The 23,532-nt window shown below is 44.8% G+C and overlaps 3 protein-coding genes across 3 annotated transcripts; all 3 read right to left on the bottom strand.

The window, feature by feature from the left end:
• Positions 1 to 617: 617 nt before the first annotated feature.
• si:ch73-265d7.2 (C-type natriuretic peptide 2) lies at positions 618 to 2,745 on the bottom strand. Its single transcript, XM_047386725.1, has 3 exons — positions 2,620 to 2,745; positions 1,413 to 1,543; positions 618 to 1,260 (listed from the first exon to the last, which is right to left on the bottom strand). Exons 2-3 carry the CDS (start codon positions 1,503 to 1,505, stop codon positions 952 to 954), a joined length of 402 nt encoding a protein of 133 aa, XP_047242681.1. The 5' UTR covers positions 1,506 to 1,543; positions 2,620 to 2,745; the 3' UTR covers positions 618 to 951.
• Positions 2,746 to 5,981: 3,236 nt separating this feature from the next.
• On the bottom strand, positions 5,982 to 12,588 carry eno3 (enolase 3, (beta, muscle)). The gene is made up of 14 exons (XM_047385046.1): positions 12,447 to 12,588; positions 10,321 to 10,410; positions 10,152 to 10,247; positions 10,017 to 10,075; positions 9,841 to 9,910; positions 9,631 to 9,764; positions 7,817 to 7,933; positions 7,628 to 7,733; positions 7,342 to 7,539; positions 6,999 to 7,075; positions 6,787 to 6,911; positions 6,479 to 6,587; positions 6,307 to 6,365; positions 5,982 to 6,230 (listed from the first exon to the last, which is right to left on the bottom strand). Exons 2-14 carry the CDS (start codon positions 10,403 to 10,405, stop codon positions 6,161 to 6,163), a joined length of 1,305 nt encoding a protein of 434 aa, XP_047241002.1. The 5' UTR covers positions 10,406 to 10,410; positions 12,447 to 12,588; the 3' UTR covers positions 5,982 to 6,160.
• A 7,880-nt stretch (positions 12,589 to 20,468) lies between these two features.
• Positions 20,469 to 23,307, bottom strand: pfn1 (profilin 1). Its single transcript, XM_047385184.1, has 4 exons — positions 23,149 to 23,307; positions 22,922 to 23,063; positions 21,133 to 21,325; positions 20,469 to 20,961 (listed from the first exon to the last, which is right to left on the bottom strand). The coding sequence occupies exons 2-4, from the start codon at positions 23,060 to 23,062 to the stop codon at positions 20,864 to 20,866; spliced, it is 432 nt and encodes a 143-aa protein (XP_047241140.1). The 5' UTR covers position 23,063; positions 23,149 to 23,307; the 3' UTR covers positions 20,469 to 20,863.
• Between the last annotated feature and the right edge of the window lie 225 nt (positions 23,308 to 23,532).

Here is a 23,532-nt window from a genome sequence, read left to right as displayed (position 1 = left end):
TGGTTGGCTAGACTGGGAACCAACCCAGATTCCAGTTTGTAAATGTCTTCAGGGAACAAGACCTTCATTATTTGAGACGTGTCCTCTGATCTAATGATGTTAAAACTAAAGTGTTTGAACATAATGACCATTGGTACATTTGGAGGAAAACAGAGGAAACCTGAAAGCCTAACGACACCATCCCACCTGTTAAGTAAGGGGGTGGCAGCATCATGCTGTGGGGGTGTTTTACTGCAGGAGGGACTGGTGGACTCTACAAATAGATTACGCTATGAAGAAAGAAGATTATCAGGAAAAGTTAAAGCAACCTCTGAAGACATCAGCCAGGAGGTTAAAGCTTGGACACCAATGGGTTCTTCAGATGTACGACGTCCCTCAACACACCATCAGATTAGGTCCATGGTGTCTGAAGGACAACAAAGTCCATGTTCTGGAATGACCATCACAAAGTCCTGATCTCTGAGATGAAAAAAGTGTATGTGAGCAAGGTGGCCTACAAACCTGACCCAATTACGCTAGTTCTGTGGAGACCCAGAACATTTGACCCGAGTCTCACAGTTTAAGTCCATTTAAACCGGGTTTAAATGTTGGTTCTGATTAAATAAAGCAGCTGGAGCAAAGATTTCAGATTCAGTTTAATGCAGCCTGAGCTGAGTCGGCACTAACAGACGTCTACATGTTAAACACACACACACACACACACACACACACACACAGTTCTGGGTCAGAGATCATTACAAGGCTGACTACCAGAGTCTTCATCACTACAACATTTGTCTGCGTGTGTGGTTAGTAAAGTCCAGCATGAAGTCTCCACCTGATGGACCAGGACGTCCCGGAGGTCAGAGGTCACGCAGAGTCATCTTTTGATTAATAATAACACAGCAAGATGGAGCCTTAGTTGCAACACAGTTACCATGGTAACTGACCCTAGGGCAGCATACTGAGTCCCTAACATCCCAGCCCACTGATGGAGCCAATGCGGTCCAGCTTCATCCCAAAACATCCTCTTCCTCCCACCATGGATTTGCGGCTCCGCCTCCTCGTCTTCACCTGCCGCCGCAGGAAGTCCAGGAAGAACCGAGGGACGGCCTCCTGTCTACTGGCCAATCCGCTCGTGTTTCCGTGGTGATTCAGGGCTAACCTCAGGGATGGAGGCAGGAATGTTGGTGGGGAAGCAGAGCCTTCTGTGATGTCATCAGAGGTGGGCGTGGCCTCGATGAGAGAAGTGATGCGAGAGCCCAAAAGAGAGAGTAACACCTGAAGAAATGAGCAGGTAATCAATAACATTAATGAGCAGATCAGTCACATGACCAGGACCGACCAATCATTGGTGAGATCCGAGCACGCAGAGATGAAAGAGATGAAACTGATGAAGAAGAAGGGTGAAGAAGATGAAGGCCTCCACAGACCTGTTTGTCATCGTTATGAGGAGAAGGCCTCGTTTCCACGGAAACCGAGAGGAGGAGAAGGAGGATCACAGGAACAGAAGAAGAGGCAGCCATCTTTATTTGGAGACCAAAAATAAATTATCCTTTAAAACCTGAAAAGAAAAAAATGTTCAGAAAATGTTTTAATGTTTTAAATGTTTTTATTAAAATGAAACAGAAACAGATTCAACCTGAGTTAAATTCAACGTTTCATAGTCAAACTTTTATTTTATTTCACCTTAAAAAACTCTAAAAACCAAAAACCATCTAGAGCTCTGAGCCGTGAAACATGACCCATTTAACCCTGGTTACGGACTGACTGGGCCCACTAAGGGCTTCTTCTATTGGACCCACTTGGGTTACCTACATAGAACCTGGAAATGCCAAATCATATGGGTCCCCTGTGGAGGTCCGAAATGGGTTAAAAGATAATCAGTTCAGACTGAGCACATCTACGATCCATATGGGTCCCACATTTTACATAGACTTGTCCCATCTGGGGCCCGTCCTTCCCATACGGGTCCTATATGGAAGTACTGACCCAGGCGGAGGCTGAGAAGCCTTAAATAACTCATAAAGATACTCAGTGAGACGTCTTCATCAGAGTCAAAGAGATAAAATATCTGAAACAAAAGAACTGGTTCTGCAGTTTTATTTTTCAGAACCAGAGAACAAACTGTCCCCCTGGTGGACGCTGTGGACAAACAGGAGGACAGCATCTTGACGTCCGTTTGTCTCTGAGCTCCTGTTAGCAGGTCAGACACCTCCAGCCTGTGAATGAGTTCAGTTATTTTATTCATATTAATAAATGTGTTCCTCGCAGCTTTGAAGCTGAGATCTTCCCATCAACAACCCAGAAACACATCTTCACTCCTTAAGATCTGCTTCTTCTTCTTCTAATTTAAGGACATGACCGTTAAAATCTTTATTATTTTATTTTTCAGTCAGGAAATGTAATTTATCTCAAAACAACTCAGTTCAATCCAGTCATTTATTGTTAATTAATAAATGTTTTATGAAATAACTCTAATAAAAATAAAGTTTCTTTGAATTTTACTCACGTAAATTCATGTTAATCTTAAAGAGAAAAGTTTGGATCGACCAGAGCAGGTTCTGGTCCTTCAGCAGAACATAAACCTGCATGCTTTAATTATTATCATTAAAATGGTGATAAATCAGCAGAACTTACTTCCACAAACAAGTCCAACAAAGGTCCAGAAGTTTTAGCTGGTTGTTGATCGTCCGGTCCAAAAGAATTGCTTTATGGTTCTAAAATCTGGGTCGGTCCCGGAATGTGCCAGGACAGGTCGGAGTCTGCAGAACAACCACAGAGTCCCGCTTTTATGCCACCCGGCGCTGTGATGTCACACATTCTCCAGGTCATTCAGGTCTTCATGCCGTCGCCCCGGAAACGCTGTCTCACACACACACGAGGTCCGTGATGTGTGTCGAACACGTGAGACCCCAGAAACAGAGACCCGGAGAGGAGGTCCAAAGACATCTGGGCTGAACCCGGTGGTGACGTTAATTCTGTGTTGCAGCATGGTTTCTAGGCAACAGTCTCATACGGCTGCAACGCTGTGAGGTAAGGAAACATCTCTGTAGGATCTGCAGTGGGTTTTCCCCCATGAAGAAGTTGTAGGTCTTCTCTGCTGATGACAAACAGCTTCTGGTGGAGGCTGCGTGATGGTGTGGGCCAACATGTCCTTCACTGAGCAAACAAGGCTGGTCATCCTTGGAGGCATCTCAGTGCAGAGAGACGTTGAGAAGATGTTGAGGGACCAAACTCTGTCCCCCACAGAGCAGGCTTTATAAAACATGACCTCCACAGTGGGAGACTGGAGAAGATGATTTACCTGGTTCTGGCCTTAGCTCCACTGAACACTTGTGGGTGACATTGGGTGAGATGTTTGGACCAGAGTGACCAACACAACCGAACTGGCTGACTTGAGATGAATGCTGGATGAAGATGAAATCTCATCCAAGCAACCGGTCTAAATTTATATAAAAGGTTATTGGGTCTGAAAGTCAACGTTTGATTGATTTCAAAGCCTAAAAAGAGGAGAAGGAGCCGGATTTAAACCAACTCAAACTGGGTTCCACCTGAAGAACTGTTCAGTTCGGTTCTGGTGTCTTTGAATGTTGGTGCTTCATTGACACAGTTTGAGGAACTAATGATGCATCAGTGGGCCCTACACGGCGCAGAAGGAAGCGTGGTACCATGGGATCTTCTTCATCTTCGCCACCATAAACCAGGTCTCCTGCTGGTGCCCAAGTTCAACCATATTTCACGCCCTGGAACCTCTTTCAATAATGGAAACACGTTCAGGAAGTGGAACTGGATCAGAACCATGTGTTGGTTGGAAAAGAGGAATCAGTTATTAACAGCATTGGTACTGGATGAGCTACACAACCTCATAATGTCCAAATGATATCCAGGTCCTGGAGTCTTGATGAATTCTGGTCCTGGTTCCATGGTTGTTAGGGAATGAATGACTTTTCATGACAAGATAAAATCATCTCAGTGTCCCAGAGGTTCTGCTCTTGCATGAAGGTGGACCTCAGGTTGGAAATGATGAGTCAACAGCAGAACATCACCACGTTGTCTGTGGAGATATTCAGGAAGGACCCCAGGCTGTCTGTGGGTGCCAACACTTATGATCTACCACCTAGAAGAGACACTTTAATATTATATAATATATTTAGCTCCACAGATATGGATACTTTTACTCCAATATCATGCTGAAACCAGAAGAACTTCATCCACAGTGAATCAAACGGAACCAGCGTAATGTTCTAGGCTCATCTTTTCTGCCTCATTTACAGACTTCCTTCTGGACTTCATGACTTCTAATCTTCTGTTAGACCAGGTTGGTCTAAGCCCCGATGAATGAACTTATGTCTGAAACCCAGCACTAACTTCTCTGTCAATGAGGTCTACACACAGCTTCCACATGAAGACCTGATCTGTGGCTCAGTGGAGAGAAATATCATCCAGATGGAGGATTTAATGGAGGTACATCAACACCTGGAGACTTCTGAGGAGTTTCAGCACCAACGTTTAAGTCAGAACAGTAGAAGAAAAGCTGCAATGCAGATGTTCCAGCAGAAGGTGCAGGGCTGAAGTGTTCCAGGTTTCTGCAACAAGGAATCAGATTTTAAAGAGTGCTGTTGTTGTGGGAATTTCTGGTGCTCCAGAATATTTTCTCCTTTCCTTCTGGCAGTTGTGGAGGCAACTCAGACAGACACCTTTCCAGATCTCAGAGAGAAAACTGATTCTTGTAAGGCTTGAATTTACTGAACTGTCCTGCAGAAGAGGATCCCTGAAAGGCTCCATCAGACCTCAGATGTTCATCCTTATTCAGGTGGTCATATTCCTATGAGATGTCCAGTCCTCAGAGTCCATGAGATGGTCCATCTAGTCCACAAGGAGCTCTAAGGTGGGGAAAATGTTTCAGAGAAAATCCAGGATGAAGAATCATCTCCATCTTCATCCCCACCTTCTCAGCCAATCTGATGACAGAATCCTCCCTGTAAACCCAAACACTTAACATTGTTCCTCTCTGCTGCTCTGTGACCTCTGACCTCTTCCTAAACTGTTCCCACGGAGACCATGTTGTTGTTGGAAACTTTTTCCTGAGGAAGGGGGCGGGGCTACAGAAGTCTCACATGATCTGAAGGATGGGTGTGTGTTTAATGACCCCCTGCCGTCTTTGTCCCTGTCGGACAAAACCCCGCCCCCCATTCAGCCTCTGACGTCATCAGGACCACATAAAACACCCACCCACACACACACACACACACACACCCAGAGGATCAAAGGTCATCAGTCACCCAGTCTGAAAGAGGCTGCAGGTCATCACAGCAATAGCAGCAAAGAGAGTCTGAATTAAACCTCACACAACAAGTTCCTCCAGACCTTTCGGAGGCTCCTGGGTTTCTGAAGAGCATCCTAGAGAAGGTGTCAAACCATAATTTAAACTGTCTCCTCTCTAAAGAGGACCCTGGAGCTGATCTCCTTGTCCTTACAAGTCCGGTTAAACCTAACAGCACTACTGGTCTAAAAATGGTTTCTGAGTTTCACCCTGATATGTTCTGAGGGTATATGACGGGATTACAGAAAGTCCGGTTGTTAATGGTTCTGGAGTCTGGAGGAGTACATGTCAACACACAATGCTTCTTCCTCTTCATGTCCCTGCGAGGTCCATCAGTCAGGTCTGTACCTCAGGTTGGTTCTGGTCGTCCCAGTTTCAGTAAGAGGCTCGACACGGCTGCTGGTCATCGCCAGGCAACATGCTGCCTGCAGCCCAAACTCCTCAGCCAATCAGCATTGACGTCACACCGCAGTGTGTGTGTGTGTGTGTGTGTGTGTGTGTGTGTGTGTGGACATGAACCTCAGACTCCTGCTGAGTCTGAGGTTCACTTTCAGGCTGAAATTAGAACCTTTATGTTGTTCTTTCTCATCAGCTGACATTCTTGGATGCATCACTGAGACCCTGCAGGAAGCAGGTTGTGTCCCGGCTAATAAAGATCAAGAACTGAAGCAATGACTCAGAAAACTGCTTTTATTTCTTTTTGTTTACTCTCTTTGAGTTTTTATACAAAACATTGTTTGTGGAATTACAACTGGGAGGGTGGGGCTAAATCCCCCTTATGACCCTCACACTGTAAGGGGAGGGGCGTCAGTCTGTTGGCATGGTGACAGCAAGCAGGTAAGGCAGGGCGGAGTCTCAGTTGATCTTTGGGTGGCGGAAGTCTTTCCCAGCGAACTTGGCCTTGTCTCCGAGTTCCTCCTCGATCCTGCAGAAGCAGTGGGTTAGTTAAGCTTTTACTCTGAAACACAAGGACTTTTATTTTGTAGGAATCGGGTGCTCACCTCATCAGCTGGTTGTATTTGGCCAGACGCTCTGACCTGCAGGGGGCGCCAGTCTTAATCTGAGAAACAGAGCGGACATCATTAGTGGAACCAAGCAGCAGGAGAAAGGAAGGAGTTCTGTTGGCTCTGACTGTCTGTGGACCAGGCCCCATCTGTCCTCCCCCCAACCTACCTGTCCAGTGCAGAGTCCAACCACCAGGTCAGAGATGAAGGTGTCTTCAGTCTCTCCAGAACGATGGCTAACCATCACACCCCACCCGCTGCTCTGTGCCAACTTACACCTGAGACACAAAGAGACAGGATCAGAGAGGGACAGGTGGACTGGGACACAGGTCTGTTCAGAAAGGGACAGGTGGACAGAGACACAGGTCTGGTCAGACGAGACAGGTGGACAGAGACACAGACATGGGTTGAAAGCCACATAGTCAGACAGCATCATTGAGTGTAAGAATAGTTCAGGCAGACAGGTCTGTGTCTTACGCCTGGATGGACTCGGTAACGGAGCCGATCTGGTTGACTTTAAGCAGAAGACAGTTGCAGGCCTTCTTGTCCACTGCCTGCTGAATCCTCTTTGGATTGGTCACTGTAAGATCATCTCCTACAATCTGATTGGTGGAGACAGACACACAAATAAGTCAGGGAAACCACGTTGTTCATAATAAGCAGGAAACACCCGTCCATCTCCGTCTCACCTGGATGTCTACAGAGGAGGTGAATTTAGCCCATTGTTCCCAGTCGTCCTGGTCAAATGGATCCTCAATGGATTGAACTGGAGTCAGACACAGAGACCGTGACTTCAAAACAAAGCACATTATGCTGCCCCCTACAGGTGGAGTTATACCATAGCACTTGTGTGATATCTAAATATAAACATTTAGAAATAATTCCATTAAATCAAAAGTAACATATTCAGTTATAGTTGCTGTGGTTCTGACTGAGATCCCCAGAACCGGTAAATATTAGGATTTATGTCACCTTTATTTCCTGTGGTACCTGTGTGTAAATAAGCTTCCAGTGTTCTAGGCGTGTCTTTACCTGGGTAGCCCTTGATGAAGCTGCGGTACAGGTCTCCCAGCTGCTCCCCACTGATGTGTCTGGATGGGTCATCAGGCGACTTGAAGTCCAGGTCGTACTTGCCGTTGCGGAAGAACTCTGAGGCAGCTACATCCATACCAATGATGATCTTATCGGGGTACCCGGCCTTCTCAATGGCTGTCTTCAGCAGCTCCAGGGCTGCGGACACAAAAGTATTCAGAACCTGTGTTGGAACTAAAGTTAGTCCAAGATAACTTCAGACACATCCAGACAGCCGGAGTCTCACCCTCATTGTTCTCCAGGATGTTGGGGGCGAAGCCGCCCTCATCTCCCACGTTGGTGGCATCTTTGCCATATTTGGCTTTGATGACGTTCTTCAGGTTGTGGTAGACCTGAACTCACACAATGAGAAAAACATTACTGGGGAACATAGTAGAATCAGAGGAGCAGTGCTGTTAGCGGAAGCTCATGGTACCTCAGCCCCAATCCTCATGGCCTCATGGAAGTTTGAAGCTCCAACAGGCAGAATCATGAACTCCTGCATGGCCAGTTTGTTTCCAGCGTGACTTCCACCATTGATCACGTTAAAGGCCTGTGAACATCATGTAGAAATAGGTGATAACCACCAGCACACATACAGGAGGACAGACACAGTTCCTACAGTCCAATCAATGAAGAACTGATCCAAAATGCTGCAGCAAGAGTTCTGATGAAAATTAAAAAGAGAGATCATATTTCTCCTATTTTAGCTTCCCTTCATTGGCTCCCTGTTAAATCCAGAATATAATTTAAAATTCTCCTCCTCACATATAAAGCCCTTGATGATCTAGCTCCATCATACATCAGAGATCTGATTGGTCCATATGTTCCTAACAGAGCACTTTGTTCTCAGACTGCAGGTTTACTGGTGGTTCCTAGAGTCTCTAGAAGTAGAATGGGAGGCAGATCCTTTAGTTATCAGGCTCCTCTCCTGTGGAACCAGCTCCCAGTTTTAGTCCGTGAGGCAGACACCCTGTCTACTTTTAAGGCTAGGCTTAAAACTTTCCTTTTTGATAAAGCTAATAGTTAGAGTGGCTTAGGTTATCCTGAGTTATCTCTGTAGTTATGCTGCTATAGGCTTAGGCTGCTGGAGGACATAATGAACACTTTCACCCTCTTCGCTACATTCTCACACTACTCTCCAATTTTGCATTATTTGCTGTTATTTCAACTTTTAACTTTGTTCTCTCTTTTCTCTTCCTAGAAGCTACACCTGGCCTGGCTCTGTGTCTACCTGTGACACCTTTCTGGAGAGGGGCATCATCCAAGCTTCTGCTGGCAACAACTTAATGCTCACCTTCTACAGATGATCCACATGGCCCTGTCTTTTAGTGTTTAACCCTTTCTCTCTCCTAGACATGGCTACTGACTGAGCTTCTACTGTAACTAACTCTATGTTCTCTCTTTCAGACTCTAACCTTGAAAACTGGCTCAGAGTTTATCTGTTCTTTCTTTCTAGGTGAAACGACTACATGCTCATCCAGGAGGAGTGAATGCTGCAAGTCACTGACTGGATGCAATCTGCTGGGTTTCCTTAGATAGAAAAACTTTTCATCCAGTTTGAATAAATAACTGAATCTGACTGTTTGATAGTTAGGATTAATTGAAATGTATGAACCTGACTTGACATCTATATGATTCGATTAAATTAACTTAGCCCATTTTAAATTTACCCACCTTTCACACAATGCAACAGGCAACAACACTCTCCAATTATTTTTTACCTCCGTTTTCTTCCCTCCCTGTTGGTTGGAGTAAGGAGGAGTCAGGTTTAGCCTAAACCGGCTCAGTTATGGTTGAGGTGCAAACACACCCTCCATTTCTGCTACCTGTATGACCCCTTCTCTTTTCCAATGGTTATAATCAGTCTGACAGAGAGAGGTATCCCAATCCTTGTGGTTTTTAGTATAATAATGACCATCAGTGGGCTCTAGATGGACAAACTTTATCAGTTTATTATTTTACTTAGTACCCCATTCTAAAATGTCCAAACTCTAACACTCAGTAGTTTAATCTAACCTCCCCAACAACCCGCACCATTCCTAACCCTTTGTGAAGAGCCTTGAGAATTGTTGTGAATTGGCGCTATATAAATAAACTGAATTTAATTTTATGATACATTCCACCCATCTCCAACTGAGTCTGTTTCACAGAGATCGGGCCAGATGTTCCTACTAAACATCATGAATGAAGCCAAAGCCACTCCCACTCCCGGACCCCGCCCTCTCATTGGAAGCCCCTCCCACTCACAGGAACAGGAAGGATGACATCCTTGTGTCCGGCAAGGTCGGCGATGTGGCGGTAGAGAGGAACTCCCTTCTCTGCTGCTCCAGCCTTGCAGACAGCCAACGACACGCCCAGAATGGCGTTAGCTCCGAACTTAGCTACAAGCAGAGACATGGTCACAGGTGAGAGACAGATGGAGACACAGACAGGCAGGACAAATGAACTGGTCCTTACATTTGTTCTCAGTGCCATCCAACTCCAGCATGAATTTGTCAATCTTCTCCTGCTCTACAACGCTGCATTTCTGGAAGACAGACAGGTAGAAAGAGCCTGTTAGCTTTAACCTAAAAATGGGCTCCACAGTGCCAGAACCTTCTGAGAACCTGCTGAAGGTGAACCCTAACAGATACCTTCTCAATCAGCTTGGGGGCGATCTCCTTGTTGACATGGTCCACAGCCTTTTGGGTACCTGCAGACAGACAGGTGTTAGCAGCGGTGCTGCAGGCAGTTCTCAGGCTCACCTGTCCTCACAGGTCTCCTCCTACCTTTGCCCAGGTAACGGCTCTTATCTCCATCACGGAGCTCTAGGGCCTCATGGACACCGGTAGACGCACCACTGGGGACAGCAGCTCTGAAGAGACCTGAGACATGGTTTGAATTTAGTTCCGTGACACCGACGAACATCTGAGACACATCATAGGTGCTGCTGCTCACCTTTGGCTGTCCACAGGTCCACCTCCACAGTGGGGTTTCCTCTGGAGTCCAGAATCTCACGAGCGTGAATCTTGGTGATGGACATCCTGACTAGGGGACACAAGGGGACACAAGGAGGAACAGAACTGTTAACCGGGTCAGCTGTCTGAGGTGTTCACCAGTTTAATTCAGCAAGAGATCAGACATCCGGTCCATTAGGTATCCCAGGTCAACCAGATTCTGTTCCAGGGTTCTAACCAGGTCAGAACCCTGGAACAGAATCCTACTCAGAACAAGAAGACCAGAACCAGAGCCACAACTGGGAGGGCGTCCTCTACTGAGAGTCCTAAAACTAGACAGAACTATGTCCTCCAAGGGGATATATTCTGTCTGTCTTTACATTCGGACCCTTTTCCTGGACTATCTGAACATAGTTGGGCCCGGTACTCCACCTACTGCAGAGTTAGACCCTGTCTACAAATGACCTGGACTCAGTTGGACCCTGTCCTTGTTGGACCATTAGCAGTAAAGTTAGCAAAGATCTGAACACAGATTGATTCTATCAGAGATGGTGCGGTCCATTTGGGTTTTGTCTCAGGAATCTTTGAGATAAAAGAGCCTGTCCTTCCTCTGCCTGTTGACCAGTTGGTGTGTGTCAGACCTGCAGCAGAGATCCGGTTAAACGCCATAACACCTCCATAATTCCTTCATAATGCCTCCATAACACCTCCATAACACCTCCATAATTCCTTCATAATGCCTCCATAACACCTCCATAATGCCTCCATAATGCCTCTGTGGAAACCCCGCCCACCCCGTAAACAGCCAATCAGAACTGTGTTCAGTTGGCCGACAGCTGATAGGACCAACAGGAGGGAGAAACCATTGTGCTGAAGGACGGGGGAGGGTCAGGCTCAGATATTTTTATACTGCAGCAGGAGGAGCCGCTGACCTTTTACTGGACCTTTCTAAGGAGGTCAGGGTTAGAACCAGGCAGTACCATCTGACATTTGAAGGCATCTGAGAGCTGATAACTATTTCTGATAACTGCAGCCAGGGAACAGGCACGTACTTTAAAGTACACAAGTATCACTCAGTTACAGTATTCTGGACCCGCAGTGCAGTTAAAGTACTGCCAGAGTTCTGGAGTTCTGTTGGAAAGACCCACATGAGATGTATTTACCTTTATTTGCATCATCAAAAGCTGGAGCTCTTTATTGTATTCATTCATGGATACAGCGCATGTGTGTGTGTGTGTGTGTGTGTGTGGGGGGGGGTCTGAGGTGAACAGCTGTGGTCCTTAAAGAACATCTGAAACCAATGATGGCCTTTACAAAGTCTTTACCCCCCCCCCCCCCCCCCCCCCCCCCACACACACACACACACACACTCACACCTGCTTTAAGATGCATTACTGCAGCTTCTTCTTCAGCTTTTGTTCAGAGCTGCATTTTTACCTACTAACTACTTTTCTCCACAGCTTCATATTAAGGTGAAACTGTGGTGAAATGTCACCCCAGGTAGATCCAGACCAACCACACATATTCAACCACCTGGAACATAACTTGCTGTTATTGAGCCCAAATAAAACCGAATTAACCAGAACCCGTCAGTAGGTTCTATCTATCAGATGGATTCTGCACTGCTGAGTAATTTAAATGCTCTATTCACCCAATAAAAACCCAGTATCCATAACTTTACTTGCTATTTAGACCTTGAAACTGATCCAGAACCTTATTGGTTTAGTTTGGTCCGCTGGGTTTTACCTACAGTGCTCCCCAGGCCCCCTGCAGCCGTCCTGGGTGGGTCAGTGTGGGTAACAGTGTGTGTTTTGTGTCTCAGTGGGTGTACGTGTCTGCGGACTTTGAGCTCCTCCTGCTGTTTGTTACATTTCAGCTCTCTGACCTTCAGCGGGCTCACAGTCAAACTTTGGTCAGTTCCATGTCCAAATCAACCAAAACCGCATACAACTGACACAAAATGTCTCCACCTTCATGTTAAGTTAAATAAGTGCCCTTTCAAAATAAAAGCAAGCTGGTAGGTGGTGTGAACTGGAGCCAACCAGGAAGCAGCTGTGTCTGACTGACTGGTTCTGAAAGTCTAAAAAGGGACGGGTTGGAGGGGATTTGTGTCCTGAGTGGACTCACCTGAGAGGTGCAGCTCTGAGAAGAGAGGAAGGGTTCGTCTCTGGCCGTCCGACTGTCCGTCTGTCCGCCTGACTGAGGTGGAAAGTGTCTGTCTTTGTCTCTGAGGGGTTTTTATAGCCACTGTGTGCAGAGGGAGGAGGGAGGAGGGAGGAGGGAGAGGCAGGGAGTGTCTGAATGTGGCAGGAGGAGCAGAACCTGAAAAGTCCACTAGAAGGACACTAATGTCAGAACTGTGCAGAGAGGAGCCTCATCCAGGAAGGTGCTGGTCTGTTTAATGCTGTTTTCTGTCACTCTGAGGAACGTCTCACTGTTATTTAATGTTAGTTTAGGTCTCTCTGGTCTTCTCTGGTTTCTTCAGACCAGTTTGGGTCTCTTCCTTCTGTCAGAGATGCTTTCTGAGGTCTTCTGCTCATTTTGTTTTTCAGCGGAGCTTCTTTTTGCATCATGATGTAAGGATTTTACATCTGATTTAATGTTATAGCAGCTCTATGGATGTTAGTGGAGGGAAGAAGGTCAACATTCTGCAAACAGACTCAATGTCCTTGTGTTTTGGTCTGGTTCTGTAAAGTTATGGCCGGACCCAGTTTCATGCTGTCCGCTTTACCATCTGAGTGTTTCTGGAGCTGAAATTTGCTGACGGTCCCTAAATGTCAGAGAAGGTTAAAGTTTATCTGCAGGAGAAACCTGAACCTGGGTCAGCGTTCACTGTAAAGGGCAGAACCCTCAGACTGTCTCACTCACATTTTACCCTTTAGTCTCTCCTTTAGGTGGTACCCGTCCTCCGACTGGACCGGGTTTACTGCAGGGCAAATATATCTGCACATGACTGCAGGACAGCCTGAAGTACTCTGTAGTACAGCTGGAGGACTGCTTGAAGTACTCTGTAGTACTGTTGCAGGACAGCCTAAAGTATTCTGTAGTACTGCTGGAGGACACGTTAGAGTACTATATGAAGTACTGCTGCAGGACATGTTAGAGTACTATATGAAGTACTGCTGCAGGACACGTTAGAGTACTATATGAAGTACTGCTGCAGGACACATTAAAGTACTATATGAAGTACTGCTGCAGGACACGTTAAAGTACTATATGAAGTACTGCTGCAGGACACATTAAAGTACTATATGAAGTACTGCTGCTGGACACGTTAAAGTACTATATAAAGTACTGCTGCAGGACACATTCAAGTACTATATGAAGTACTGCTGCAGGACATGTTAGAGTACTATATGAAGTACTGCTGCAGGACACGTTAGAGTACTATATGAAGTACTGCTGCAGGACACATTAAAGTACTATATGAAGTACTGCTGCAGGACACGTTAAAGTACTATATGAAGTACTGCTGCAGGACACATTAAAGTACTATATGAAGTACTGCTGCTGGACACGTTAAAGTACTATATAAAGTACTGCTGCAGGACACATTCAAGTACTATATGAAGTACTGCTGCAGGACACTTTAGAGTACTATATGAAGTACTGCTGGAGGACACGTTAGAGTACTATATGAAGTACTGCTGCAGGACATATTAAAGTACTAGATGAAGTACTGCTGCAGGACACGTTAAAGTACTATATGAAGTACTGCTGCAGGACACATTAAAGTACTATATGAAGTACTGCTGCAGGACACGTTAAAGTACTATATGAAGTACTGCTGCAGGACATATTAAAGTACTATATGAAGTACTGCTGCGGGACACATCAAAGTACTATATGAAGTACTGCTGCAGGACACGTTAGAGTAATATATGAAGTACTGCTGCAGGACACATTAAAGTACTATATGAAGTACTGCTGCAGTACACGTTAAAGTACTATATGAAGTACTGCTGCAGGACACGTTAAAGTACTATATGAAGTACTGCTTCAAGACACGTTAGAGTACTATATGAAGTACTGCTGCAGGACATATTAAAGTACTATATGAAGTACTGCTGCAGGACACACCAAAGTACTATATGAAGTACTGCTGCAGGACACGTTAGAGTAATATATGAAGTACTGCTGCAGGACACATTAAAGTACTATATGAAGTACTGCTGCAGTACACGTTAAAGTACTATATGAAGTACTGCTGCAGGACACGTTAAAGTACTATATGAAGTACTGCTTCAAGACACGTTAGAGTACTATATGAAGTACTGCTGCAGGACATATTAAAGTACTATATGAAGTACTGCTGCAGGACACATCAAAGTACTATATGAAGTACTGCTGCAGGACACGTTAGAGTAATATATGAAGTACTGCTGCAGGACATATTAAAGTACTATATGAAGTACTACTGCAGGACACATCAAAGTACTATATGAAGTACTGCTGCAGGACACGTTAAAGTACTATATGAAGTACTGCTTCAAGACACGTTAAAGTACTATATGAAGTACTGCTTCAAGACACGTTAGAGTACTATATGAAGTACTGCTGCAGGACACGTTAAAGTACTATATGAAGTATTGCTGCAGGACACGTTAGAGTACTATATGAAGTACTGCTGCAGGACACGTTAGAGTACTATATGAAGTACTGCTGCAGGACACGTTAGAGTACTATATGAAGTACTGCTGCAGGATACGTTAGAGTACTATATGAAGTACTGCTGCAGGACACGTTAGAGTATTATATGAAGTACTGCTGCAAGACACGTTAGTGTACTATATGAAGTACTGCTGCAGGATACGTTAGAGTACTATATGAAGTACTGCTGCAGGATACGTTAGAGTACTATATGAAGTACTGCTGCAAGACACGTTCGAGTATTATATGAAGTACTGCTGCAAGACACGTTAGAGTACTATATGAAGTACTGCTGCAGGATACGTTAGAGTACTATATGAAGTACTGCTGCAAGACATGTTAGAGTACTATATGAAGTACTGCTGCAGGACACGTTAGAGTACTATATGAAATACTGCTGCAGGATACGTTGGAGTACTATATGAAGTACTGCTGCAGGACACGTTAGAGTATTATATGAAGTACTGCTGCAATACACGTTAGTGTACTATATGAAGTACTGCTGCAGGACACGTTAGAGTATTATATGAAGTCCTGCAGCATATGAAGTACTGCTGCAGGACACGTTAGAGTAATATATGAAGTACTGCTGCAGGACATATTAAAGTACTATATGAAGTACTGCTGCAGGACACATCAAAGTACTATATGAAGTACTGCTGCAGGACACGTTAAAGTACTATATGAAGTACTGCTTCAAGACACGTTAGAGTACTATATAAAGTACTGCTGCAGGACACGTTAAAGTACTATATGAAGTACTGCTGCAGGACACGTTAGAGTATTATATAAAGTACTGCTGCAGGACACGTTAGAGTACTATATGAAGTACTGCTGCAGGACACGTTAGAGTACTATATGAAGTACTGCTGCAGGATACGTTAGAGTACTATATGAAGTACTGCTGCAGGACACGTTAGAGTATTATATGAAGTACTGCTGCAAGACACGTTAGTGTACTATATGAAGTACTGCTGCAGGATACGTTAGAGTACTATATGAAGTACTGCTGCAGGATACGTTAGAGTACTATATGAAATACTGCTGCAAGACACGTTCGAGTATTATATGAAGTACTGCTGCAGGATACGTTAGAGTACTATATGAAGTACTGCTGCAAGACACGTTAGAGTACTATATGAAGTACTGCTGCAGGACACGTTAGAGTACTATATGAAATACTGCTGCAGGATACGTTGGAGTACTATATGAAGTGCTGCTGCAGGACACGTTAGAGTATTATATGAAGTACTGCTGCAATACACGTTAGTGTACTATATGAAGTACTGCTGCAGGACACGTTAGAGTATTATATGAAGTACTGCTGCAGGACACGTTAGAGTACTATATGAAGTACTGCTGCAGGACACGTTAGAGTACTATATGAAATACTGCTGCAGGATACGTTGGAGTACTATATGAAGTACTGCTGCAGGACACGTTAGAGTATTATATGAAGTACTGCTGCAAGACACGTTAGTGTACTATATGAAGTACTGCTGCAGGACACTTTCGAGTACTATATGAAGTACTGCTGCAAGACACGTTAGAGTACTATATGAAGTATTGCTGCAAGACACATTAAAGTACTATATGAAGTACTGCTGCAGGACACGTTCGAGTATTATATGAAGTACTGCTGCAAGACACGTTAGAGTACTATATGAAGTACTGCTGCAGGACACGTTAGAGTACTATATGAAGTACTGCTGCAGGACACATTCAAGTACTATATGAAGTACTGCTGCAGGACACGTTAGAGTACTATATGAAGTACTGCTGGAGGACATGTTAGAGTACTATATTAAGTACTGCTGCAGGACACGTTAGAGTATTATATGAAGTACTGCTGCAAGACACGTTAGTGTACTATATGAAGTACTGCTGCAGGACACTTTCGAGTACTATATGAAGTACTGCTGCAAGACACGTTAGAGTACTATATGAAGTACTGCTGCAGGACACGTTAGAGTACTATATGAAGTACTGCTGCAAGACACGTTAGTGTACTATGTGAAGTACTGCTGCAGGACACGTTAAAGTACTATATGAAGTACTGCTTCAAGACACGTTAGAGTACTATATGAAGTACTGCTGCAGGACACATTAAAGTACTATATGAAGTACTGCTTCAAGACACGTTAGAGTACTATATGAAGTACTGCTGCAGGACACATTAAAGTACTATATGAAGTACTGCTGCAGGACACGTTAGAGTACTATATTAAGTACTGCTGCAGGACACGTTAGAGTACTATATGAAGTACTGCTGCAGGACACATTAAAGTACTATATGAAGTACTGCTGCAGGACACGTTAGAGTACTATATGAAGTACTGCTGCAGGACACGTTAGAGTACTATATGAAGTACTGCTGCAGGACACGTTAGAGTACTATATGAAATACTGCTGCAGGATACGTTGGAGTACTATATGAAGTACTGCTGCAGGACACGTTAGAGTATTATATGAAGTACTGCTGCAATACACGTTAGTGTACAATATGAAGTACTGCTGCAGGACACTTTCGAATACTATATGAAGTACTGCTGCAAGACACGTTAGAGTACTATATGAAGTACTGCTGCAGGACACGTTAGAGTATTATATGAAGTACTGCTGCAAGACACGTTAGAGTACTATATGAAGTACTGCTGCAGGACACATTAAAGTACTATATGAAGTACTGCTGCAGGACACGTTAGAGTACTATATGAAGTACTGCTGCAGGACACGTTAGAGTACTATATGAAATACTGCTGCAGGATACGTTGGAGTACTATATGAAGTACTGCTGCAGGACACGTTAGAGTATTATATGAAGTACTGCTGCAAGACACGTTAGTGTACTATAGGAAGTACTGCTGCAGGACACTTTCGAGTACTATATGAAGTACTGCTGCAAGACACGTTAGAGTACTATATGAAGTACTGCTGCAAGACACATTAAAGTACTATATGAAGTACTGCTTTAGGACATGTTAGAGTACTATACGAAGTACTGCTGCAGGACACGTTAGAGTATTATATGAAGTACTGCTGCAGAACACGTTAGAGTACTATATGAAGTACTGCTGCAAGACACGTTAGTGTACTATATGAAGTACTGCTTTAGGACATGTTAGAGTACTATACGAAGTACTGCTGCAGGACACGTTAGAGTATTATATGAAGTACTGCTGCAGAACACGTTAGAGTACTATATGAAGTACTGCTGCAAGACACGTTAGTGTACTATATGAAGTACTGCTGCAGGACACTTTCGAGTACTATATGAAGTACTGCTGCAAGACACGTTAGAGTACTATATGAAGTACTGCTGCAAGACACATTAAAGTACTATATGAAGTACTGCTTTAGGACATGTTAGAGTACTATACGAAGTACTGCTGCAGGACACGTTAGAGTATTATATGAAGTACTGCTGCAGAACACGTTAGAGTACTATATGAAGTACTGGTTTAGGACACATTAAAGTACTATATGAAGTACTGCTGCAGGACACATTAAAGTACTATATGAAGTACTGCAGCAGGACACGTTAGAGTACTATATTAAGTACTGCTGCAGGACACGTTAGAGTACTATATGAAGTACTGCTGCAGGACACATTAAAGTACTATATGAAGTACTGCTGCAGGACACGTTAGAGTACTATATGAAGTACTGCTGCAGGACACGTTAGAGTACTATATGAAGTACTGCTGCAGGACACGTTAGAGTACTATATGAAATACTGCTGCAGGATACGTTGGAGTACTATATGAAGTACTGCTTTAAGACACATTAAAGTACTATATGAAGTACTTCTGCAGGACACATTAAAGTACTATATGAAGTACTGCTGCAAGACACATTAAAGTACTATATGAAGTACTACTGCAGGACACATTAGAGTACTATATGAAGTACTGCTGCAAGACACGTTAGAGTACTATATGAAGTACTGCTGCAAGACACGTTAGAGTACTATATGAAGTACTGCTGCAAGACACATTCGAGTACTATACGAAGTATTGCTGCAGGACACGTTAGAGTACTATATGAAGTACTGCTGCAGGACACGTTAGAGTACTATATGAAGTACTGCTGCAGGACACGTTAGAGTACTATATGAAGTACTGCTGCAGGACACGTTAGAGTACTATATGAAGTACTGCTGCAGGACACGTTATAGTACTATATGAAGTACTGCTGCAGGACACGTTAAAGTACTATATGACGTACTACTGCAGGACACATTAAAGTACTATATGAAGTACTACTGCAGGACTCATTAAAGTACTATATAAAGTACTACTGCAGGACACATTAAAGTACTATATGAAGTACTTCTGCAGGACACATTAAAGTACTATATGAAGTACTGCTGCAAGACACCTTTGAGTACTATATGAAGTACTGCTGCAGGACACGTTAGAGTACAATATGAAGTACTGCTGCAGGACACATTAAAGTACTATATGAAGTCCTGCTGCAAGACACATTAAAGTACTATATGAAGTACTGCTGCAGGACACATTAAAGTACTATATGAAGTACTGCTGCAAGACACATTCGAGTACTATATGAAGTACTGCTGCAGGACACGTTAGTGTACTATGTGAAGTACTGCTGCAGGACATGTTAGAGTACTATATGAAGTACTGCTGCAGGACACATTAAAGTACTATATGAAGTACTACTGCAGGACACATTAAAGTACTATATGAAGTACTGCTGCAAGACACGTTAGTGTACTATATGAAGTACCACTGCAGGACACGTTAGTGTACTATGTGAAGTACTTCTGCAGGACACATTAAAGTACTATATGAAGTACTGCTTTAAGACACATTAAAGTACTATATGAAGTACTTCTGCAGGACACATTAAAGTACTATATGAAGTACTGCTGCAAGACACGTTAGTGTACTATATGAAGTACTGCTGGTGAGTGTGTGTGAGTGTGTGTGTGTGAGTGTGTGTGTGAGTGTGTGTGTGTGAGTGTGTGTGTGAGTGTGTCAGTGTGTGTCTGTGAGTGTGTGTGTGTGTGTGAGTGTGTCAGTGTGTGTCTGTGAGTGTCAGTGTGTGTGTGTGTGAGTGTGTGTGTGAGTGTGTCAGTGTGTGTCTGTGAGTGTGTGTGTGTGTGTGAGTGTGTCAGTGTGTGTCTGTGAGTGTCAGTGTGTGTGTGTGTGTGTGTGTGTGTGTGAGTGTGTCAGTGTGTGTCTGTGAGTGTCAGTGTGTGTGTGTGTGAGTGTGTGTGTGTGTGTGTGTGTGTGTGTGTGTGTGTGAGTGTGTCAGTGTGTGTCTGTGAGTGTCAGTGTGTGTGTGTGTGAGTGTGTGTGTGTGTGTGAGTGTGTCAGTGTGTGTCTGTGAGTGTCAGTGTGTGTGTGTGTGAGTGTGTGTGTGTGTGTGTGTGTGTGTGTGTGTGTGTGTGTGAGTGTGTGTGTGTGAGTGTGTGTGAGTGTGTGTGTGTGTGTGAGAGAGATTCTAAAACACAACAACAACCACAACATGTAAAATAAACAGGACTTTCTTTATTTCTTTCAGGTGTGTACAAACACTGGAACATGTAACACTGGCTCCTTGTTTAAAAACACGCGTGACCTGGTAGGTCATGTGACCTGGTAGGTCATGTGACCTGGTAGGTCATGTGACCTGGTAGGTCATGTGACCTGGTAGGTCATGTGACCTGGTAGGTCATGTGACCTGGTAGGTCATGTGACCCGGCGCCTCACACACACAGTCACTAATGTTTAGTTACATGGAGGAAAACACTTTGGTCCCTGAAGGCGGGGAGATATGCTGGAGACTACGGAAGATCAGAGAGGTGGTGGTGGTGGTGGGGGGGCACAGGTGAGGGAGGCGGCATCCATCAGGTCAGGGGGGAGGCGATGGCGGCCATGTTTGGTTCACATGTTGGATTTCCTGAGGTGGCTGACAACGTTGAATGCCTTGCTGGACAGCTGCCCACCGCTGGCGTCCTTTGTGCCCTTAACTATGACTATAGCTGTAGAGACAGGGGGGACAGAGAGGGAGACGGGGGACAATAGAGGGACAGGGGGGGATCAGAGGGTGTGTGAGACATAAAGAATCAAACTCAGCCACAGATGAGGCATTTAAAGGTGAAATCTTCATTTTTCTTTCCAATCAGTCCCTTTTTTCCCCCTGAGAGTCTCACCTGTTTTGCTCTTGCCCACACAGACCCCAAACGTGTTGCCCTCAGCGTCGGCCGCGGTCTTCAGGTCCAGGGCATAGACGGGGTCCAAGTCCATCTGGTCTCGGATCAGTCGGCACCTTGTTCCCCCGATGTAGACGCCGTTCTGAGCGAAACTAGATCGGTCGGCGCTCCCCAGCTTCTTGATCTCATCGGGCTGACAGGAAGAGAGAAAACACCTGCGTCAGTAAGAGAACACTCCAGATTCCCAGCTCCCTTGAACTGCACATCATTACTGATAACTTAGAGGTTAAGCCCAGAGTTTGGTTTTCTGATGATGTTGTTTCACACGGTACTCGCATGTTCTGGGTAAATTAAGACACGCACAGTGAGAAAATAGAGCAAAAGTCTACAGAACCAGATCTTATCAGAGATCCAGCAGCAAATTCTCTGAACTCATCAGTAAGTTTCCCTCTGACCGGGTCAAAGAAAGAAATGATTGTAAGGAGGATCATGATTATTTTCTGCTGATGTTTGAAGGGAAAATAAAGTTCAGTAGAAGCTGAGCTGCAGGAGAAAAGAATGTGAGGATGACAAGTTACGACATGAACGTCTTCACTAAGCCTGCACAGACAAAACCACTTCCTGAAATCAGCAGCCAATCAGAGAAGAGGCCTGCAGGGAGCTCATTTTACACACACACACACACACATACACAGGAAGCACAAAGACATCAAACCTTCAGTTTTTGTAGCTTTCAGTCAATTTAAAATTGCTGAAAATGAACAAACCTGAAAGTTAAAGTTTCATAGTAACATTTAAACGTGTAACTGTAGTCTCTCTCTCTCTCTCTCTCTGTGTGTGTGTGTGTGTGTGTGTGTGAAGAAATAAGAAAAGATCGTTTCAGCTTCCTGTATTCGCTGTTTTTCGGTGCCGTGCCCTTATAAGGCAACTGAACCCTCTCTGAGCTCACGGTCCCTGAAAAACACGCAGAAGAACCCGGAACCTGCCGGGAGCCGAGCCTGTCGCCGTAAACACCTCCATTACGCAACCTGCTCCACAAAGCTGCACAGGTTTCATCTAACCCAGCATGGTTGCAGAACCAGGTTTTATTGCAGAACTGAGTACCTGTTAGAACCCATCAGCCTTTTAGAATCATGAGAAAAGTTCTGAGAAGTTCTGGCACAGTAAAAGGCTGCAGACTCTGAGGAGCTGCATTACCACCTGCATTTTAAAAATCAACAGCTGGACTTTAATGGCACCACCTATGACCCGGTACGTCTCCAGCAGGAAGTCTATATGTATGAACAGGAAGTAAAGATCAGAGAGTTGGGCTCTCATCATTCAAGGTTCTGACCAGACCAACATGCTGTAACCAACATGAGGAAAGGAATCAGCCAATCAGAAGGCTCGCTGAGCTCGCTGCTCTGTGGTTTCAAACCTGCACTGCACACCCGGTCTCCTGCAGAGCCTGAACGCAGCATCAACGTCCACCCGCCTCTGCTGGCAGAGCGGGAAGCAGCTGAGTGACGCCCAAGAGTCAAGAAGAAGAAGCTTCAAAAACTTGAACTTTATTCTTCTCTGAGGGAGAAGTTTGGGAAAATGAGCCAATGAGGAGGCGGCTGGTCAGATGATGTGACCTGTCGCCACCAGAGGTGGAAAAGTGTTTCTGGGTGTTTCATGGTGATGCTGCTGCTGTCAGCTGAATAAACAGCAGGTAGACGTGAAGAAGGAGGAAGTAAAGTTCTGATAGCAAGCCGTTGTTACAGAGTGGAAACAGGAACTGGACTCTGTGTTCTGTATGTGTTCTCACCGTGATGTTCGCCAGGCCCGGTGTGCTGACCCACACACTCTCCTGCCCAGGTGATATACCACAGATAGCCGCCTCAGCCACCGGGACCATGCCGCTCTGGTCGGCCGTCTTCAGGGTGTCGATGTAGGACTGCCACGACATCCTGATGGAGAACAGACAGTGATTACAGAGGAAGGTCCTGACCCCTGCCTGCTTCTGTGTGTGTGTGTCTGTGCTGTTCAGCTTACCTGTGCAGGTAGAGTCTCGGGTCTGAGGCAAACAGAGGACAGAAGAGAAATACCAAAAGCAGGAAGACAGGCTGTCTTTTATAGGTCGGACCACTCCCCGCCTGCAGGCAGCTTCCTGCCTCCCTCACGCTCTCTCTCTCTCTCTCTCTCACTAGCAGCCTGCCTCGCTCGCTCTCTCACCTTCGAGGAGAACAAGGAAGTAGCCTGATTCACTGACACACAGCTATGAACCTAATCTATGGTATTTATCCTAAAACTGCAGAAATTCAATGTTTGCTGGTTCCTCTCCAGGACTCCCAGCAGAAGTTCTCCTCATTATTCAGAAACGCTTCCCTGTCATGCCTAAAGGTCACATTGTCTCCACTGTCTCACCTCCTAACAAAC

This window comes from Girardinichthys multiradiatus, chromosome 14 (assembly GCF_021462225.1).
Source record: "Girardinichthys multiradiatus isolate DD_20200921_A chromosome 14, DD_fGirMul_XY1, whole genome shotgun sequence".
NCBI classification, from domain to species: domain Eukaryota; kingdom Metazoa; phylum Chordata; class Actinopteri; order Cyprinodontiformes; family Goodeidae; genus Girardinichthys; species Girardinichthys multiradiatus.
The sequence above is the reverse complement of the archived record's forward strand: the minus strand, read 5'-3'. Positions and strand labels throughout refer to the sequence as shown.

What these genes read in the sequence shown, in the direction of transcription:
- pfn1 (XM_047385184.1), bottom strand. Translation starts at nt 23,062, where the DNA reads ATGTCGTGGCAGTCCTACATCGACACCCTGAAGACGGCCGACCAGAGC. An exon ending in CGGGCCTGGCGAACATCACG is followed by an intron (nt 21,326 to 22,921) that starts GTGAGAACACAT and finishes TCTTCCTGTCAG; the next exon opens with CCCGATGAGATCAAGAAGCT. An exon ending in TGTGGGCAAGAGCAAAACAG is followed by an intron (nt 20,962 to 21,132) that starts GTGAGACTCTCA and finishes CTGTCTCTACAG; the next exon opens with CTATAGTCATAGTTAAGGGC.
- si:ch73-265d7.2 (XM_047386725.1), bottom strand. Translation starts at nt 1,505, where the DNA reads ATGGCTGCCTCTTCTTCTGTTCCTGTGATCCTCCTTCTCCTCCTCTCG. An exon ending in CTCATAACGATGACAAACAG is followed by an intron (nt 1,261 to 1,412) that starts GTCTGTGGAGGC and finishes TCATTTCTTCAG; the next exon opens with GTGTTACTCTCTCTTTTGGG.
- eno3 (XM_047385046.1), bottom strand. Translation starts at nt 10,405, where the DNA reads ATGTCCATCACCAAGATTCACGCTCGTGAGATTCTGGACTCCAGAGGA. An exon ending in CCTCCTCTGTAGACATCCAG is followed by an intron (nt 6,912 to 6,998) that starts GTGAGACGGAGA and finishes TCCACCAATCAG; the next exon opens with ATTGTAGGAGATGATCTTAC. An exon ending in AAATACAACCAGCTGATGAG is followed by an intron (nt 6,231 to 6,306) that starts GTGAGCACCCGA and finishes CTGCTTCTGCAG; the next exon opens with GATCGAGGAGGAACTCGGAG.